Source organism: Phaethon aethereus (genome assembly GCF_964289735.1).
Source record: "Phaethon aethereus genome assembly, chromosome: 2".
In the NCBI taxonomy this organism is placed as follows: Eukaryota; Metazoa; Chordata; class Aves; order Phaethontiformes; family Phaethontidae; genus Phaethon; species Phaethon aethereus.
Genome location: NC_138582.1, coordinates 149,568,945 through 149,590,994, shown reverse-complemented (window position 1 = coordinate 149,590,994; position 22,050 = coordinate 149,568,945). Strand labels below are relative to the sequence as shown.

Here is a 22,050-nt window from a genome sequence, read left to right as displayed (position 1 = left end):
ATTATCCCACTACAGTCTTTATATAACGTGCTATTTACAGTGAAATACAAAAAGTATTTCATTCATACAATTAGTACAAAGACTATTTGTGGTGCAGAACAGCTTTTACACTAGGCAAGGGTATGGAACCTGTAGTCAAAAATAATAGTGAATTTCCCCCCACATACCAGTGCAACAGGTGTTCAATGCAAAACAAACTGTGTTCGCTCCCTTTGATGTCAATGCATTTTCTCTAGCAAGCTCCTAACAGAGTATTTTGTCACAGTCATTTTTCTAAGCTCTCACCAGCAGCACAAGAGTTTAGGTGAAGGAAAAGCAGTGAGCTGGCTGCCAAGTGGGAATGCAGAGGAATTGGCAAGTGTAGAAAAAGTGGAGAAGCTACAAAAATTTATTTTCCAACAAAATAACTCTCCACAAGCTGTGTAAACTTTTCTTACTAAAACAAATACTCTAAAACACAGAGATTTTACATTTCCAGTGAAACACTCACAGTAACATTTGCCTGTTTTTACTCTCCTGAAGTCTCAACAAAGAGCCAGCAGATTTATGCTTTCTCAATTACCTGGGTCAGTAAACTCCCTCATATTCTCTGACTGCAATTTGGATTTTTAAATTAATAGATAGAATGAAGAAACAGACTTGTTGGGCTTTTGAGTAACCTTTGTTTTCTTCAGTAGATTCTCACACTTTGCTGCCTAACGTGCACATACACACGTACGCATCCACCACCCACCCACTCACATACACACCTCTGTCACATGTGCTCTATTATTCTGGCAATAGAACAAAAATTAAGCTGTGCCCATTGCAATTTCGTGACCTGTACAGAGAAGAATAATTTATAATCGTAAGTTCGTTACCTTTACCATCAATTCAAAATGCAAAATCGGCTTTGCAAGGACAGCGTAAGGTAGAAGAGTTAGACCCTTTATCTCAAGCGCTCATTCGTATTTACAGTAAGTATAAGCTTTCTGCTACAGAAGAACAAGTATTAGGTTGAACACTGTTACAGATTTCCTAAATGAGGCTAGTTCCAGTTGCCAGTAATTCAAAAGCAAATCTGCTGACTTGGCATTAGGACTCTAAAACAGTGTGATCAAACTTATATAGTAAGAAGGTGTCTGCAGAAATAACATTTATAAACTGTATATACAGTACACAGTACCAATACATAGAAAATAGATTTGGACTTTATGATCCCCTGTGTGTAAGGCAAGACTGAATTCCGTCTTCAAATGGAGTCCACCAGAGGTACAAGCAACAGACAGTGGCTCTTAAATCAATATGCCAATCAAGTGCATACAAATTAAAAATCAGAGCAGACAAAAAGTTTTAGGGGGTTTTTTATGTGCTGATTCTGGCTTGCTGAATACATGGGAAGTTATTAAACATCAAATGTACCTTGTCTTAAAAAACACTAACAACACCTTGATGGCAACAGATATTGTTCAAGTGGCAGCTACCAAAAAACAGCTTGAAAAATGGCATAGTACAACACCAGGAACCCTGCAGTTGTACTACGCTAATTCATATAGCACTAACCAAAAAAAAAAAAAAAAGTATATGAATATTCTATTTCATGCTATTGCTATGCAAGCAACAGCAGTACAAATCATCATACAGAAGGATACCATACGTTCTGCAGTGAAGAACCCAAAGATATTTTCAGGGGACATTGTTACAAGACTTCAGAGAAACACAAGACTGCCGGAGGCAAAAGTTACTGACGGATGTAAACATCCCTGTTCCATCCTCCTGTGTCGTTTCTTTTTTTTGATATCACTTCCCCATCCTTGTCACAATATTGGTCCCTTGATTTATGACGACTATGCTGTTTGTTGCATTCATTGTGGTCCTGCTCGCGGTCCCTCTCCTTTGAGCGATGCCTTGATTCTCTATGTCTGTGATCACTGCTCCCGTGGGACTCGTCTCTATGATTGTGATCCCTGTGAGAATCATAGTGGTCACCGTGCTCATGTGAGTAGTCCTCCTTTGGCTCTACGTAGGCCGAATCTCTGCTGTCTTGTGTTTCTGAGTCAAAAGTTTCTTGCCTAGGAAGGCCTCTAACACCACTGCGATGGTTGTGGTGCTGGCTTGAGGAAGAGCGATGCTGGGATTTCTTGATGGGTTCAACCCGTGCTTCCTCTTCGATTTGTGAACCGCTGCGTTCAGGGACTGAATGGTCATTCCTCTGGTCTCCTTGAGATCCCTGCTATCACAACCAGCAGTTAAGTTCACGTACATTCAAAAACTTTCCCCAATATCAAATTCGACTAGAAAGTATCATGAAAGCAATAAAACTTAAAGTACACAACAATCCACTTTGAATCTAAACTAGAAAAAAAATCAGAATTCAACTTTTACTGAAAATACAGTATTATAATACAAACAATTCCTTTCTCTCTCAGAATGGAGGGTGGCACTCCGGTTATTCTCTGACACTTTCTCATCTCCTGTGATGTTTCCGAGTATTCCAGATAGCAGTAATTGCCTACCACACTCCAGACAAAAAGAGAGTGCACAGAAGCAGGACAAACTGCAGAAAAATTAAAGACGACATATCATGCCAGGAGAGGGCAGGTATCAGTTGGGAGTTTACAGATGCCTGCTTGGAAACAGCCACTGTAGGAAAGTGATTTTAGAGGAGGTGGATTCCAGCAGCAAACCAAAGTACAAGTAGCTTGCTTTTTTTTTTTTTTCCCTTAAGAAAATGCATTTGAACTTGGTATGAACACCGTTTGTATTATGATACTAATAGTATCACTGACCTTCTGTTTTTCTCAGCAATAATTCAATTTCTTCATGGTAATGTAAGATTAAACTTTGACCTCATAATTTTAACAGCTGAAGAATACAGACCATTGCCAAGTAAAGCAGGAGGAGAGCGATACTATGACCTAAAGAATTTCTGAACACACCACCACTATTAAAAGAATGAAATGAAAATTACCAGGTAATATCAAACCTATTCTTCACCAGCATAATGCTTTGAAATCACTGCAAAATGAACAAGTGGCATTATTTAACTCATTTGGGGGTTTCATTACACAAACCTGCTTTTATTCCCAAACCACAGCCAAAGATTTTTCAAGCTTAACTGCAAAATTTTAAGAAAGTTTATGGTGAAATTGAATTTTCCTTCTCACGTGAGGTGAAGAACCTCAAGACAAAATCATCTCTACTGGCACAAAACTGAAGTAGGTTTTAACAAAGTTACAGAAGCATTTGTTTGTGACACTGTTCAGAATTTACCAGAGTTAGTCTAAAGTTTGCCCTTGTATGTTCAGCCTTGTCTAAAAATAAGGATTGCCTCCAGGGCAGCTCACGGACATGTCTTCTTTCAGTCTTTCTATGTTATGGAAAAGAGGTAAGGGAAGGAGGAAATTTTGTCCTTCAGCCGCACATCCTTGTAAGGGGGTTTCCTAGCAACCGAAAAAGTAAAATGACAGAAATTTGGACAGGAACAAACCGGTATTTTATCGGACACTTATAAAAAGCAACATATTTCAAATCAGCAATTTGATAAATTTGACAAATCCTCATTTTCTACGACAACATTTTGTTCTGTAAACTTCCCAGCAACAGCTGGGTTGCTCCATGTGTTCCTGATCTGACACAGAAGCTGCAGTCGAATTTCTTTTTTGTTCTTGCTTTTACGATTCTCAGGATGATTCTGATTTGCCAGAAAAGGAATGTAGTAATTGTAAACATGGATAGATGTGTTCAAGGTGAACAGAAATGACTCAACAGCGGTGAATTATAAATGGAATCAAGAGAAAAGCTAAAGAGTCTGAAGCAATGCCTGCTTTGGATGTGTAAATACATTTTTATTAGTTCACAACCATGACTGTTTTTAAGGCACGTAAACTGGGTACACACATGAAACCCTTTAACTCTCATATAGTCAAATGTCAAATATATATATATTTTATATATATAATGTCATATATATATAAAAATATGAGTAATAAAATCTGTCATTGCTGTGGTTGGAGAAGAAATGCAAAATTTGAACCTGTTTGGAATGGAGTAATACTTTTACAAACTCAGATGCATCTTCTCTGCTATGACGAGTACGTGTGGAGGAGCACAACCAATAAATTTAGAACCAATACCTGCAATTTCAGAAATAGTGTTAGGGCTACTGGGATTTACGGGCAAATTCATCGACAGTAACTTTCCCTATTTATATTACAGGGACACTCAGTAGGTAATGTTTGAAGCTGGATTAGGAACTGCCTTGTAGTTCATAACCAAATCAGGGCTCTGAATTGGATTAGATTCCACAGTCCAGGAATTTTATGGCCCAATCTCATGAGGTTTTTTGCCTAAAATGGAACAAGTTTGAGATAAGCTGATTTCATTATTCAGGCTGTAATTTCAAAGAAATAGGAGTCCTTGGAAAGAGGTTTAAGTAGTGCTGAAAGAGGACAGAGAGAAGTCTGTGTCCACAGCGTCAGTCTGCCTTGCTCCCTATTTTCATGCAGTGGTCCCTAGTCGCCCACACCGTATGCGTATGCCAGTCTTCTTTTTGGAATTAGCCAACTATTTCCATACGAGAGGAAACCTAAGAACAGTTGTCAGGACAGTTTGCTCCAAAGATCTCCATCAGATAGACAAGGAGGTGTATGGTCTTCACCAACTTCATTTCAAACAGTCCCAGGAGGCCTCACACCTTCAAGCACCTCATGCCATGCAATGCACACAGTCAGCATCACGACATAAAAACACCACTCTGGCAGTTGGCAACACAAATCTCTCATTCCAATGTACACCCGGGACTGAAAAACCACGAAACCCAATTAAGTCTCATGGCCAAGGGGTGCTGCATTGGACCCACGGGAGAAGGACTCAAATGCTTTGCAGTGAAGATGTGGCCCCTCCAGGCCAAATGGCTGGTGGCATCGTTTTTCTCTGCAGAGCAGTCCACAAAAATGGTATAGACATAGACTTTAAATTCTCCAAATAGAGGGACAATGGTATTGAGAGAATGGGTTCAGCCACCATGAATAGAAAATAAACCCACTCTATTCCAAGATGGTGACAGGCTCAGGTTTGAGATGTCAGCTGAAAAGGTACCATAGGAAAATGAAACAAAAGGAACATAAAAGTTCTATGTTCCTTAAGGGATCCCCGTTGCTTCACACTTTTGGGTTAGTAGACCTACAAACAAACAGTGAAACTGCAAACACATTCTCATTTTTAGTCCTTAAAATAAAAATACGTTAATTTGTAAAGAGATAGCACAACATTCGGAAAACTGTATTATAGCTCTGTGTAGTTCCTCCAGAGAATGTGGTTAATAATTAAAATAAGTGAACTATAAATCCACACCCAAAGGCATTAAAAACAAAACCTTGAGCAAAATAATAAACAAGTCTACAAAGCAAGGAAAGTTTATCTAGCAAGTCTGCACACAACAATACAGAATTTCATACTCAGAAATTCTTCCAGCTCACAATTTTTTCAGGGTGTTTCAGCTCTGAGGACAGAAAAAAAAAAGGTAGAAATGAGCTATAGCTTACAGTCTCTTTTCCTGCAACTGCTTTTGAAAGCAACAGAAGGAGATATCCTGCAAGGTGGCTGAAGCAATTTTTTTTCCTTAAAGAACAGAACTGTAAAGTCTGTGGTCTTCTAATGGGAAATAAATTCTTTGACACAAAAAATTGTTTTGCAAGACCATAAAAAGAGAAAGTAATCTTTTGCCATTTTGATTTGGGTGCATATTTGTTTTTTCTTTGATTTTCTAAGAGGAGGCATTTTTATCAGCCAACGTTATGAATTCTGACTGACATAGGTATGTAACTTATGTGCATATATGGAATGCAGGTGGAAATTTAGATGTAGTAAGCCATTATCTGAGCTGGGACAGATGTATTTTAAACACCACTGGGATCTTCTTGGCCTCAAGGCATCACTCGCTGTTTATAATAAAGTAGTATCTTTAAAGACCTCATTTCATGCCATGCAACACATACAGAAAGGAGAGAATCTCCTTATGCTGAAAACCTTAATACAATTATACAAAGCAAAAGTTGAAGGAGAAAAAGAGAGAACACGATATGCCCGAAGTCAACAGGCAGGACAGTACGGAGGCGGGAATAAAGCCTGTTCTTCCCAGCTTGCTAGACAGTACCCTTGGTGTTCAGAACATGCTGCCTCTCAAGGTCTTTCTGCACAATATGCAGTGGGGACTCGGGTTTTATGTAAGAGGAGTTTGGCTTGAAGCAATTATGTACTTTTCACAGCAATGGCCAATGAATAAAAGAACAAAGGAAACACTGGAAGGGCCACTTTTGACCTTGAGACTTCACTAATTCAGTCGGTCATTTTCAACCTCTACAACTTTATAGCCTGTGGCAGGATAGGAACAGATTCCCTCCAACATTTGTGGATCTGCTCTGTACATAACCCAATTTGTCATGCAGCGCCTTTAGGGCTGGGACTTGCCTATTAGCGATAGGGTGCCCATCAGTCAGACAGTTACCAGAGGCTGTAACGTGCACAGGATTAGCCCACTTTTATTCCTCTGACTGGATTACATATGGCCCGCCATAAAAATGCTTGTGGCTGGTACACATATTACTGGCACAGTGGCGTCCTGGGCACAATGAAATCTCAAGTATCGCACTTCACATCACCATATGTTTTCAGTCAGGCTGGCTTACTGCTTGCAATCAAAACCAGCCCCTAGTCAATATGTAAACACATGCTACTGTGAATAGAATAGCAATAACAATATTGTGCCTGTATTTGCCTTTTATACTGAAAATGGGTGAATGTCTACTGAAAAAGCTCTTACTCTATCAACAACAGTAAGACATATTCAGCATATTCCAGTATCAGACTACCACTGTGCTTTGGAAGGGGAAGAAGTTGATAGAAAAAAAAAGAAGAAATGGCATAAAAACTGTACCTGTAAATTAATATTTGGACCTGCGCTAATAGGAAGAGTGGCTGTTGCAAGTGTGCGAGTGAGAAGCTGGTTAGGAGGATTGCTGCTAGGTGGATGTGTGGCCTTCCAGTAGGCTTCCAGATAGTCAGCAAGGTGCTCACAAGCATCTTCAAGCTGGTTCTCATCAAGAATTACATCGAACATTTCCTGATAAAGGAAAGGTTTTAGTGAGAATAACCATCAGCTAAAGGGAGATCAGCTAGAGACATTGATGCCCACACTGTCCATTCACCAAAAATGAACCACATTTCTAATACTTCTGTTAAGATATTTCACCTTTTTTGCATTTTTGTGGGCGGATGCAATTGATACAAAAGACAGCAATCATAACTAGCACTAGTGTTACGCTTGCCAAAGCAAGTCCTCATGACTTCCACTTAGTAATGCACCAACGGTCAATGAAGATAGGAAGAGGTAGTTTGCACAAATCTTAAAACTCAAATATCCAGAAAGGTAGGTTAACTATTGAAGGTTTTAGCTATTGGAACAAAACGGAATGGCAAGAAAAGGGATTCACTCCCCATATCTAGAATAACTGAGAAAACTAAGACAAACTAAGACCAATAACTAATAACAGTAAGAAACACAAGTAATACAGATCATCCAGTTTTCAAGTGTCGTACAAATATTAGGCAAGAGATTAGTCACACAGTCTAATTTTAGGCATCTAAAGTTAGGAGGCAAGTTGCCTCTGGTCCCTCCCTGGTCAGGGAGACAGAACTCTTCCTGAAGGCAGCTTTGAGAGCCTACACAGCATTCTTCATTGACCTCTTGGGGACCTGAGGAGACTAGCCTCTTAACTGACAGGCTCGAACTTAAATGATGAAAACATCCCCCTCACTCAGCTCTGTAACTACAGCAAATGCCCGTATCTGCAACTGAACTGCACCTTCGTCTTCTGGTCTTACTCACACTCTTGACAGTTGACTACGCAAGCAGTAATGCTTGCCATGCTCAAAACACAGCTGGGGTCTCATCTTCTCCACTCTATAGGTGGAAGTTGAAAGAATTTGCTTCAGTGCACATCAACAGAACTGCAGAGCTCTCTGCAGTACTGCCACGCACCACCCCGCAGCTCTGCCAAAACCGTGTCCGAGAACGCCAGCAGTGACGGGCTGTGGTGACGTACGCCCAAGGGGAGCTACCCAAACCACCAGCCCAACCCTAAACTGCCAGAGATAAAACACAGTCACTAAGAGGGTTAGTTTTTTAAACCAGTAACCCCAAAAGAATTATCAAGTAAAGCAAATGCTCAGCTTGTTCAAGTGGTGACTGTATTCAGCACACATCCTAATAACTAATATCCTAGCGTGTGGCTAGGACTGTTTTCTCCTGCACCCTTGTGCAGAGCCCAGAGACCTCAGGAAGAGTTCTGCAAAAAAGCAGTAGTGAAATATGGCCAGGAGAGGGCAAACATTCCCATAAATTACATAATCAACCTCCTGCTTGAAAAGAAAGGCACCTTTCAAAGATGAGACATAAATTAACAGTAACTCACAGGAGGACACTGTGCCAGTTTATCAGCTGCCACCATCTGAACATTAAGGTGTTTGGCCTGAGATTTCCCTCGAGATTTTATTAACCTCTGTAAAACCTGTGAAAAATAAGACATTAATAAAAGTGAGCAGGTTTGGACTTAGTGTGCATATATAACCACTTAAAACGTTTAGATTTTTAACTCTCCACTTGAGCAGATCAAATTCTTCATTTGCTGTCTTCAGGAGAATTTCCCGTGCTGTTTACATCCAGAACAAGCTAATTTTCATTTAATTCCCAACATCTCCTTTCCTGTTACGAGCACTAAAAAGTTCCCCTCCTATTTTCCTCTGCTGCTTCTGGTTTTGTTTGTTTCTAAGTTGAAATTCTTTAATTGCTTTCCTGAGTTCTCTTCCCATGATTCGTTCCACTCTTTCAAACGCCTCTTCACAAGGTCTGTGTAGGTTTTTTCACAGAATGAAAGAGTACATTACCAGGAGACGTCACAGTTTACCAATCAGTCCTGATATTCATTATGTGAAAATCTTTCTTTCGTTTCTGTATTATTTTGATTTAGCATTTACTTATGTGATTGATACTACAAGTGCAATCCAAATTTAAAAAACCACTGGAGCTACAGCAATTTTTCCAAAATGGGTTTGGTAACACGAGAGCTAAAATACCTTTTTGATTAATAATATTTCACCATCCAAGGGGAAGCAATAACAATATTTAGCTCTGAACCTTAATGAGGACATGTTATCTGCATCTGAGACAAAAAAAAAAGGAAGGGGGGGGAGAAGTGTCTCGAACAGCATGAATATCAGTAAAATATTTACCTTAGGAGAAGAAATCTTTACGTATACTATAATTGGAGCCAGAGAGGTTTTGCTTAGTTGAGCTGGGTGGTTAATGGTATCAGCATCAAGCACTACCAACTGCAGTGTCCTTGCTAATTCAAAAATCCGTTCAATTTCACTCTGAACTTCAGCTGCAGGTAAGTAGAAAATTAGAGTTATGAGAAAACACATGAAAAGGCGATTAGTTTCAAGACGTGTAAAAACGTGGCAGACTGGTGCGTTGCTCCTCCTCAGGCTGGCAGGAATTGCTAGCCGTGCACGTCCCTGGGCATGCTCGGGAAACGAAGGCAACGCTAACGAGAGCATTTTGCCCCTGGTTCGTTGCCCGTGCAGGCAGCACCGCCTGCCTCTCACCTCCGCTGCTTCCTGCGATCCCAGCCTGGGGAGATACTTTCTTACAAGACTCCGGTCCATGTATGTAAGAAATAAAAAACAGGTAAGAACGCCTGCTGCATCGCATGGTAATCTTACTGTGCCATTAATTTCCTACATGTAAGTAATTTCAGCTCAGATTTTAATCTTACGTAGTCATCAATTTGCTCAAACTGGAGTGCCTGAGATAGGCATTAAGATGTACTGAGGTGTCTAATTAGCAGAAGCTCCTGTTTTTCCACTTACTTCAAGTTATTAAAGCTCTGGAAAACAGAGTTTCCTTCAGAGACTGGCCTCAGTATTGTAGCATATTAATTTTGATTACTATATGTAAAACACTTTTTTTTTTTTTAATAATTCAATAATCCAAATAATGCTATGGTATCCTCGTCACAAACCCAGGAGTTCTGGAAAGGTAATTTTCCCAGAAAAAAATCCTCTGGTAACGCATGCTCCCAGCTCCTCAGCGCTCTGCCTGATTGGCAGTAGTTTCCAGGGCAAACCTCTCCAAGACAGATGGACTGCATCCACTTTCACAAGTGATGTAGGAACTGTCTTCATTCCCAAACGAAACAAAACTAAATATTGTAGTAACAAAATCATCCTTGAAATGCAATCACATTTTCCTGCTCCGATCTTGGCACAGGCTGACTTCACCGAGACATTACAAAAGTTGGGTGATTTGTACAAGTCTATAAAGAAAGTTAAGATTGTAACTCATACAGGTTTCCCTTTTAAAGGTCGTGCACACTCCGTGAACCAAATACAGATTAGATACCTAGCCCATTCAAAGTAAATTTTAGAAGATAGATAACCAACAGAAACTTAAATGTCAACAAGAGGTACCAAAAATGTTCTTATTAGAGAGTTTCTTGAAATTACACTACCAGCATTTTATCTATTATGCTGGCACAAGCATTCCGTTTGCCTGAAAACACAGCCTGTCTGATCTGGCTAGAGAGAGTTTCCTATAGTGAATGGCCTCTTTCAAGAGGTGTGAAGAGATTGATTTTTGTTATCTTAGAACAGCAACTGAATAAATTAGGTACCACGATAATATTGAAAAATGTCCAAGAGAGAGCAAAGCACCCCAGCTAGTCTCCATTCAGCTCAAAGTCTTTCAGTTCCAAGTCAATAGGTGACTACTACCGTCATTTTATAAATGAAGCAACATCTTAAGCGGCCATCAGAAAATCTATATATGACGCTCACTATTGGAGGAGGTTGACAGTGTTTTGGATCTATTAGAGATCACCTCCATCTGTACTGTAGTTACCTCCAATTTTGACCGAGTACATGCCGATCAGCCTTTTACAGCAGACAACGCTGTGCGACATGCACGGCGTGCTGGTATGGAAAGCACTGGTGCGTGCTTTCCTGCTTGTTGATAAAAGCACTGTGGCCCAGCTGCTGTCTCAATTAGGACCACATTCTTGAAGACAGAACTTCTGATGGTTCTTGGCACATTCAGGATTACATTTTCTGCAACTTCGTTACACAGAGGTATTGTGCGAATTGACCGAATACCGTTGTCTCGGTGATTTAGTAGATCGTCGACAGCCTAGCCCTAATTTAAGTCCAAATGACAACTAGAATAAACATATCGGAGATAATTTGTCATACTGTTCTGATGATGAGTTTGGATTGCTTTCCTGCAATTTCAAACCAGGCCCCACACTTCAGTCAGTATAACTATAACAGTTAATGTATCATATTAAGACCATTCCAGGCTGCTAAAAACCCTTGTTCAAGACAATTTATAACCAGTAAAATCTGTCTTTTTGCCAGTATATCATAATTTTGTCTGGGGAAGGAGTATTTGCTACACTGCTGGAAGCACTTTTCTGCCAGTATAGAATACATCTCTGTGAACTACATTTCCTGCTATACTTTTTGAAACAACCCTTTGCCAGAGCAGAGTGGCCCTCAGGGTATCTTCTATTGTGAAACATACCCAGGGCAATAATTGCAGGTAACTATGGTCCTATGAACCAATAGTTTCCACCCGAATCCGAAGACGGAGAGATACTTTTCCCATCAATTAAAAAGTATTTCAGTATTTATTTTTCTTAACTTGGGTATAGCAGAAAAGTTCAAGGAAACACTGCATGTTTGATGAACCAATATGTTGTGTCTCTACCTCTCCAGTCAAGAACGGATGGAAAAAATTCCACAGAGATTGACAAAGATGTCCTGATCTCCTGTCCCTTAGAGTACTTCTTCAGCTTCTGGAAAAGCCTGCATTTTGCTTGAAATCTTCCTTGTATTCTAAGTTTTTACTACACATAAGACTGTTGCAATTACCTAAATAATAGCAGCTTCTCTTACTATATGACAAAGGCTTTATCTACTGCTGCAGCTTTGGTTTTCATCTCTATTTAGCAACACCTCTCAAAAACCAAATTCTGTACCTGTAAAGATTCTTTCCCGGCAAGACACTCAAAACGAATTTTCTCTCAGACTTTTGACCAAACCAAGAAAAGAACCCTAAATGTCATGTGGGGATAGTAACACAAATGTCACTGGTAGTTAAAATAGGGAGCTGAGAACAATGACGTAGTGTTATCTTCAAAGTAGCACAGTAATAGCTTAGCAATCTTCCCACCTCCATGAATATCATCTATTTATAATAATGTCCCTTCTGATGTACTGGAGAGGCATAACAGTCATGCTCTAACAATTAACTCCAATAAATTATATTTGCCAATCATAATGAGAGGTATAAACACAATTAGATCTACTGTGACAATCATCACGAAATGCTGGCAGCCCAGCTACAACACTCAAAACCAGAAATAAGCTATCACACTTTAAAGTGACCCTTACAATCTCTCTGATAGGGCTTCCTTGGTAATCAGAAAGGGTACATACTTTAAATGACAGGAGCACTCAACTATTTAATCCATACAATAGGGAGTCAACTCTAAGAATCTCCCAGCCAACTTCAAATATTGCACATTTAAACTTATTCTCATATAATAATTCCAAATATCCCGACTGTACCCTGAAATGAATCGAAATTCAGTGCAACGAGAGCACAAATTAATGGCTTATCCAATTATCAGGCAGACAAATATTCTTTACACCAGTTGGACCTTACAGGTGAATTTCAAGCAAAAAATGTTAACAGTTCATTACAATAATCTCACCTGAAGTAAAGGCAAAGACACAGCAACGCTGCGTTGCATCTATGTCAATTCACAAATAACGAGATAAACTATGGTGGAATTTAGGGTCACTCGCACGATGCCATCATGAGAGAACATTCTCTATTCTACACACTTGGGAGAAATATAACCCTCCTCCAAACCTGGGCAGAAAGCATCCGCAGCAGCCAGGAGTCATTGGGACACCCAATTTGACAGAGCAGTAGCTACATCAGCACTGTGTTTTAGGAAGGCCCTAACGAGATGGCAGTTTCGTGATGGGGATGCGATGCAAAATGGCCATGCTTCTGGCCTGCAAAGGCCAAATTAGAAACGACAAAATATTGCTCATAGGCAGCAAAGAGGTTTTAATCTTCAGCAGGAAGAGTGAAGTTCACATGCTGTCACAACTGAGTACAGTATGATTTTAATATCCTATTCAATTTTGCTTTGTTTACTTCTCTTTGGTATCAGTGGCACTGTTTTGTTCATAAAAACAGATTTGTAAATTCTTAACTTGTACCGCCACAGCCACAGAGACAAAGCGTTCTCTTTTTCTGAACAGAGCTCCTCATACTACATTTGTATAGCATGAAAAAAACATACCTATGTCAATGCATGTCATATAAAAATTCTTAGCAACACCTTGCACAAATGGCTTTCAAGTTAATTTTCTCCTAAATTAAGGAGAACAGACAGCAGCAGCCATGATTTTTCTGATGCTAATTCTTTTATACAAGCAAACTTACTTCAAAATAATTAATCACTAAATTCCATGAAGATAATTAAAGAAATGGAAAGTTTAAGGCAGCCTCAGGAATTCCAAAACAAAGGCAAAAGAAATAAAGTGCTATATATGCCCAGAGCCTTATAAAAGCACATAGAAAGTACTGCACCAAAAAGAAAACCAACAGCTGAGAAGTGGATAAAGGTCATATCTGAAATCCAAGAAAATGAAAAAAGGAAAACAAAATGGAAGTGATGACTGCTGAGTTGTGCCCACACACCTCTTGATTAAGAAGTAAATCATGAGCTTGACTGCCAGATTTCAACTTTTCTATTTTAATTCGTGAGCATGCATGTGGATGCACATGCTTGGATTGTGGGCAAAACCACCACGGTGTCTACATCAGGCACTGCACTAGCCAGGATGCAGGCACCGGGCCACAGCGGGCTACCCCACGCTACGGCGGATGCCTGTGCTTGCTGTATACAAAGCGGAGAGACGATGCAACCAAGGGTGACCCAGAAAGCTACGCGGTGTGTGAGCAGTCTAGAGCAAGCCAGTATGAAACCCCACAAGTACCTAAGTACTTGGCCTCTTTCTTCTCACCCTACCCCTTCCTCTCCTCAAGCACCACGGCTGCTCTGAGTAGGCAGGGAGGCAACAGCAGGGTGATGCTGGACAAGGGGCAGCTGGCTCCATCCCTTCCCCAGCCAGGGAGGTTCAGCCTCATGATCTCCAGGCAGGATTAGGTCCCCCACCCCACCCCAGTGGCAATGCTGGGGAGCAGAAGCCTCTGCACCCCCTCTCCAGCGTACCCCGCTAAGAAGGAAAAAGTCTTGAGGGGAACATCAGCAAGTTAGAGGGAATAAATGCTCTAGCTTAGTCCTCAGGCAATGGGCCAGAAGATACCTGCATTACAGGTGTTTTTATCAAATAAATGCAGTTTTATGAATATCCTTCTATTTCCCTGGTCTCAACCAAAACCCTTAGCCACTAGCTTGTTACATAAAAAGGGGAGGGTGGGAGTGGGAGGATGACAATATTTTCCAGGGAAAGCGGCTGCGTGTGTTACTCATGCCTAGCAGATGGGGCTCCTGCGAGGGACACGGCAGAAAGGAGAGGAGCATGTCCGCTGCCCCGCCTGGTGCTCACGTCTGGGCTCTGCTGAAGGGGAGCTGTGGGGTGAGGTGCTGCAGGAGAACAGGGTTTTCCTCCTTCTGCCTGCTGAGGCTCAGTTCAGACAGAATTCAGACGGCCTTGGATGCACACACACGTCCGAGTGGTTATTTACAGATATAACGTGATGTTTGGAAACCTCAACATAGCCAAGATCTATTTGTAATGGACTAACATCTCCTCAAATGGAATACTGCAATTATCTGAAAATGTAAAACAGATAGTGTCATTTAAAAATCTAAATAGCACATGAAAATGTCTGCCTCCTTCCCTACTTCTCTGGGCTAGCAAAACAACAGCATTCATGGAATGACGCTTCTTATGCTTGGTTTAAACTGGAAGTGGATTTTAATGGCCTTTGAACAGAAAAGCTCGAAATCAGCGGATGGCAGCACAAACACGAGTGGATGAGCACTGCACAGGGCAGAGCGGCACTGAGACGACTGCGCCAGGCAGAACCGCGGCCGCTCCGAAGGTGCCACGCAGCTGCGTAGTGCCGCGTCCATCATTAAGCTCCCCTACACTCTGTTAGTGAGTAGTTGGGATAGGAAGACTGGGCAAAGCATTCTAACATTTATTTTGCCCAGGGGACCAAGCCAGTGTCTCCGTACAGTTCATAATGGACATCATCACATCAGGCTGGCACTAACTTGGGTATTTCTGCACCATACCTTATTACTCGGCGCAGTCCTATAGGCTTTTACAGCTCTGGCCCATACATAGACACTTAGTAGATGTTCCGTAATTTTTTTTGTTTTATTCACAACAAACCTAAATAAAAATGATCAGCCTTTCTCACAGATACGATGTGGAACCACTCCATTGCTGCCTATTCAACCTTTCCTGCTGACCGTGTGCCACTCGCAAAACATTTGCGTATTCACTGAGTGGGAGAGACACTGACTCTGTAGTCTGATGCTTAGAGTGGGAGGCAAAACACGTGGATTCCAGTTCCTTCTCCAGGGAAAGTTTAATTATTATGTGAAGCGCATAAGACTCAGCAGGACCGACTGACAACCATCATAAAGGTGATCATAGCCCTGTCATGGCAATGGAAATTATGAGCTCGTGCGTCTGTTAGCAGAGAACAGAAATGAACCCAGACTTCTTGGCATTCTGGTCGAACAATCCAAACCCTTAGACTTGAATAAAATGAGGACACAGATACCAACTTTTATCAGTTCCATGAGCCTAGGAGAAACAAAAAATACTGGATCAATTCAGCCTACAGGTGTGAATAGTTTTAAGGGAAGTAAACTGTATTCTTAAGCAAACATCTAACTTGCTAAAAATATTTAATTCACTTATCCAGGTATCTTAGTTATTATACAGATATCTGTGACCTTAAAAAAATATTCTAACACATTGCTATATTGATTTGTCTCTAGCATATGTTTTTGTTTCAAGATAGTTATAAATCATATGTATTTCAGTGCAGTACCGTGACAAAATATAATGTCATGTTGCTGAGAGCTCTCTCTAACTTACAGAAATCAAGAATCATTTTTTTTTTTCTCCTTATGGCCTTTGGAAGCACTCAGGAAGTTTCATTAAAATACTCTGCTAATACTGTATCAAAAAAGTATTTGTAAGTTAGAATATTGGAAATTTATTACCAAACTTCTAATGCAGAACTACCTGGAGAATTCATTAGAGAGACTCTGATCTTAGATGTTAAGAAAAACAAGGCTGGGCCAGCAGGATAAAAGAGCATTTTGAGACACGTGAGGCTGATAAATTATAACAGTTTCAGGACCTTCACGCCATACTTTCCCCATCTGTGTGGAAAATGATGTGTAGCCACATCCTCACGATAACCCAAAAGCTCTTGGCTGCTATATTACAGCATTCTGGTTCAAGGCAGCTTGAGCTTTAACAGATTACTTTACCATATCTGAGGATTTAATGCCTGCAAGTGAGAGTTCTGGACATTTGTCCCAGCTCTCATGAACACAAATTGTAAAGGGACAAGCAGGATTTTCCATAACACATTGAACACCCTTTTTCTTCTCTCTGAACTATATTAGATCCTTGAGACTTTGCAATGGAAATACACTCTTGGTCAACTACCAGTTTTGCATTCCTGTTTCCTGGCTTCTGTAAGTAAGGAGTGATTTTTATGAGGCTTAGCTAGCACTCTCTTAAGTTCATTTTTAATGTACAGTCAGGGAAGCATTTACTTGAAACTTATCATACACAACATCTGTCATTAAATTACCAAACACGCAGAATACAGAATAACATTATCACACACATATATATATATAATGTGTGTGTATATATATATATGTAAAAAAATAAACTGTTACCATAGTTTCAAGCATTCAACTGGCTGTTTACACAGGTATCAAGCAAATAAAAATACAAGGCTGAAATTTGCACTGATAATCCACTAATATTTCTCCAAGCATTTATGTTTCATTTTCAGAGAAAAAAACCCCACAAACCTCTGGGATATCAGCCTAATGATGTGTGAATGGGAGCTCTATACATTTTGTAGTCTAAAGGTAGGCACTCAATTGCACATGCAAATCGGGTGCATGCGATTCCTGACAGGTTGCTGCAGGTGCACATACAAAGCAAATAAGCCGATTCCCAGCCATTTGACTGCCATCGATTTACCACACATACGATGACGTATCACATTGACATTCACGTCTGTGTTAGAATACGCAGATGAGGTGCACACACCTTAGAAATTTGTAGTGGAAAACCTCATCTTTAGTGTTTACTTGACAATCTCAACTTTATTTTTAGAATCAACTGAAAATAAATAAGGAAAACCAGCAAGATTTTCTAAAAGAAATACTTAGCAACACAGTTCAGGATTGGCTTTTGTCTATCAGTGAGCCAGTTACGAGAAACACATGGTGGTTCTGTGAGGTACAATAAAGCACTGAACACAAAACAGCAGGAGAAGTAATTTGCAAGCTTGTATACATACCCAAAACATCTGGAAAGGGAGAGCATTAATGAAGCAAAGAATGGAAAAAGCCAAGACAATCAGGTTCTTGTACAGAGCATACAGCATGAGGTAAGGTTATAACAAGCATAACGTACACAGAAACAAGAAGAAAAAGGTTTGGGTCCTTTTGACAAAGAAATGCAGCAAAAGCACGGAGCTGGTCCAGCAGCTTCTGCAAATGGCATGTGCGCGTATAGAAATTTAACTAAGCCAACTGGGACTGATTTTCGGGTGAATGAGATCTACCCATGTTCTGTACTTTCTTGGAGAGAAAAGTCTTTTAAAAATTACAGATTTCTTCTAGGCTTTTAAAGAAATGAATCAGTCGCTCTTTCCTTAAATTTTGTTCTAGCATTTCACGTATCAAACGTATAACAGTATTGACAAGCAAACATCTCTCTTTATATACAAATCAAGCTTTCACATAGGAGAGAAATAAGACTGTACTGTCCTCCCTAAATCTTGATGAGGCAGACACTGTTTTATAAAACTCTTGGACACACTAACTTTACACTGGAATACTCAGTGAATCATAAATATTCAGAGGTAGCATTGGTTTCCAATGAGTCAAATTCCAAGTCTATTTTTAAGTGATTCCTTTACAGATGCAAACTTTCAGTCGATAGGTGTGTGCAGCATTAAGCCCATTGAGACCTCCCTATAATCCTGTAAGCGCAGCTCCTCATGCCAATGCCTACTCCTGATTGTCACATTGTTTGTCTATGCCTCCTTGAAATTAATTCTGCTTTATCTATTAAATCAGTTCCAAATAACGGTACTCACTGAAATGTTTACTGTGCCATGCACAACTATGAACAATACTGCAAACGTATATTGGGTGATAAAGTAAGAGCTGTTCTCAGAAAGAGGTTCATTTATTTCCCAGAAAAGTTATTTGGTATTAATATATCAAGCACATTGCCTTTGTACTGTATTAACTCATTGATAGAACAGGGGCCACTTATTAAAATAACACTTACATAAAAACCAACAATAAATTTTCAAAAGTCTAAGAAATAGCCTTCTCTGCTGCAGTTACAACCACTGCTCACAAACAGGAGCACGACTGAGGCACAAATCAGTCACTTGACTGTCTGCACGAGGCACCACCGCACAAAGGCAGGGCAGTCAAGAAATAGCTTCCCATGGAACCTGCAAAGCGGGGGGCATTTGGATTAACATATAGTGGTTCTGGGGAGCTATATATACTGTAATACAAAGCTGGTGTTAAATGATACCAGATACGGAAACAAACACATGGGTCTCGGTCCACAGACACTGTGTTCAAGGAGGAGACAGACAGACAGCAGCTCATCTCCCCCATGCCCCACAGCCTTGCAGCCAGAAGACCCATTTAGAGCAAACCAAACCCAACCCAACCCAAGCCAACCCTGTTTTTCATTAGCAAGATCAAATTTTATTGCAATAAATACCATTTTTAAATATCTGGACCAGAACTAAGTCATTGCAGATAGTCTGGCCAAAAAAAAAAAGAAAAAAAAAAAAAAGGCACAAATCCAGTGCTTGCTGAAATTCTGTCATCTTTTTATCTTTTTTTTTTGTCAGTGATTTGGAGAGAAGGCCTTGTTATTCTTATTTTATACAAGGGAAAATGTAGGTAGAGAAAGAACTCATTTACCAGGACCCCTCAGCAGACCTGCAGACTAGAAAAGAACTAAGGTAACCGAGTCCTGACTCAATGATTTATCTACGAAACGTGTATTAGAAGAGAGTATTGTCTGGCTGCAAAGCTAATACTAATAAATTAGGAAATGCCAAGATAGCTCTTTTAAATCAAACCTTTTGTAGTCTGTATTGTAAGATAGCATGCTCAGGAACATACAATAAAGTTGTTTCTGTAGGGCTGCTGTCTCAAGCAGTGCATAACTCCATACACGGTCAACTGATAAGCAGCTATTGAATCACTTTCTCTTCAAGTATTTGTTTTGTGACTAATTGTTCTAATCTTTCTCTGAAAACAGAATGAATAAATTATTTGTGGGCTATACTATACACAGAACTTACTGTGGTGGCATTTCACTGATGCAATACCATGATTTTTCCCTTTGAAACATCCCAGTTACGTGAGAAGCTGGAATTATTTATATTTTCCGGATAGAAGATTGAATCACAAAGAATAACCACAAGTTATCACTAATTTGGGCAGGTTCAACTTCAGAAATGTACTGCCTGATCCTTCAGAGTAATTACCATAGTAAAAATAATATTCAAAATGGAAATATGAAAGACATCCTACAGGAAATCCTGATTTCTGGGTATTCTTTCTTCCAAAATGGAACGTAACCTTGAAGCTTCTTTTAGAAGTCAGTTCTAAGACTCAGGACACTCCTGATGCTGCTCTGTACTGTCAGTACATGGTACGAGTACTGATCTGAGAGAAGGAGAAAATTCTTTGAGCTAGGCTGGGAATTAAAAAGAGTAGCTTCACAGTTAAATGTCTGCAAAGAGGAGAGCCTAAAATAAGAGGACTTCTGGGGCATGAGGAGCCATAAGGCTGGTATTTCACAAGGTACCCAACAGTAGCTCCAGTAGTCCATAAAGTACTGCCTGGTTTCCACCTGCATTTTCCAAAGCAGTGCATTACCATGCAATATGCTGATTTTGATGGCATACATTATTGTTTGACAGGTTCAAAGCCTGAATCTCAGTTTCAGCCGCAATACTCAGTATTTCTACAAATCATGCAGAGAACACGGGGCGGGGGGGAAGCCATTTTTATAAAGCCTGTAAATAACTAGTCCAATATTATACAGGAATTCCATATCAGAGGCAGCAAAATGCACTATTGCATTGGGCTTTCCAGTGAATTTGGTGGAAAGAGTCTCCCTTTCCAGCCCTCAGCGCCGCACCCACCTCTGGCGCGCGAGCCAGGCGCGCCGGCGGCGGCAGCGCGGAGGCGTCTGGCGGGGAAGGGAGCCGGGGGATGCCCCTTCCCTCCGCGCCTCTATCCTCTGCTGGCACCCACCCAGCTCCAGGCACGGGCGGTCACCGTGCCGCAGGCACGGCCCGTTCTGCGCTAACTGGGTGAGCTTTAACGGGGTGCCACCTCTGGCACCGAGCCCTTCGGGGGTGCCAAGGGGCTACTTGCTGGCGCTGGGTGAGGGGTGCAGGCTGCCGCGCCCCAGGAGAGAGGCTCACGGCACGTCAGGCTGCGGCGCTGTAGCTTACAGGTCGTGGGCTCACAGGCAGCAGACCACCCTCCCGCTGGGGCTATCCCTTTTTTCCACAGAGAATCAACATCTGCTGAACCAAGAGAGATCGCCCAGCGCTCAGTATACTTAAGGCTGAAATTCAGATCCCTGTTCCAAACCAGATACAGCAGAAGTTTCACTCTGCATGTCCTACATGCCAAATGTGTGTCTTAATTGCTGGGGTATGAGCCCCTCGGAGGGTAGAAGAAGGGCCATGAAGGAGTTTCCTCTTCACGACGGGGAATTCAATCTTGGATCCAAGAAATCTTGCCTGTTAAAACTGACTGATTTACTGCCACAAAAAATTTTGGTCAAATCACCATTTTCTGTCCTGCCCCCCACAAATCTAAATTGAAAATGCCCTATTGTGCTTTTAAAGAACTTCACCTGCCTTCGTGAAGTTTCTTGCCTCATACATTGCACAAGTTTCATAGCAAGCAAAACAGCAATTCCAATTCCCTACCATTAGTTTGTACATTTAAAAAAAAAAACGGAGGCAGAGGACTGGTGGAAAAGTAGTCTGCAAACACATGACCAAAGACTGAATCACAACCTACATAACCTAAAGGTACTAACAAGTTGTACAGTTAAATTTCTTACTATTACTTCCTAACCTTTATTTTGCACAACTTGAGTTCATAAACCTAATAATATTGTTTTAATAGCATTTTTTGTTGACTTATAGCAGATTCATCACACAAACAGAAAATAAAAATTCCACTATAAGGTGTGATGTTGCCACTCACCTCTGCTACTTGAGCAACTAAGTGCTCACAGCAGTGGCATGTTGTCATCTTTGTGAACCACTGCTGGAAGAGGCCACCTACCAGCAGGCTACAATGATATTTTCTGATTCTGACTCTATTTCTACCTTGAGGTGCACTGCAGGCAAGCAAGGGAACAGGCTGTAACACCTTGTATTTTCTTGCTTTTGCCCTTGCACAAGGGTTTTCCCATTGCCTTACAAAAGCAATTCCGTTTTCTGACTCCAGGTTGTTTTATCCTGTCTCAGGTTTTCCTCCCAACCCACTGCTACCACATCGTTTCCCTCCCTGACCCCCTTCCTGGCTGCTTTTTGTCCTCCCATGGTTTACCCCGTATCTGGAGGTACTTCACCAGCAGGTTCAACTATCCCAGCTCCTGCTCCTTAACTCCATCCAA

General features: G+C 40.8%; 1 protein-coding gene across 7 annotated transcripts in view; it reads right to left on the bottom strand.

Moving 5' to 3' along the window:
• Positions 1-1,201: 1,201 nt before the first annotated feature.
• The window catches only part of CACNB2 (calcium voltage-gated channel auxiliary subunit beta 2), a gene marked incomplete at its 5' end in the record, with an annotated part of 271,036 nt that continues 250,187 nt past the window's right edge, over positions 1,202-22,050 (bottom strand). For all 7 annotated transcript variants that reach the window (XM_082015573.1, XM_082015574.1, XM_082015577.1 and 4 more), the window contains 4 exons: positions 1,202-2,209; positions 6,917-7,102; positions 8,454-8,549; positions 9,271-9,422. In XM_082015573.1, the coding sequence (XP_081871699.1) occupies positions 1,721-2,209; positions 6,917-7,102; positions 8,454-8,549; positions 9,271-9,422 (923 nt within the window). In that variant the 3' untranslated portion in view covers positions 1,202-1,720. The remainder of the gene's footprint in view (positions 2,210-6,916; positions 7,103-8,453; positions 8,550-9,270; positions 9,423-22,050) is intronic.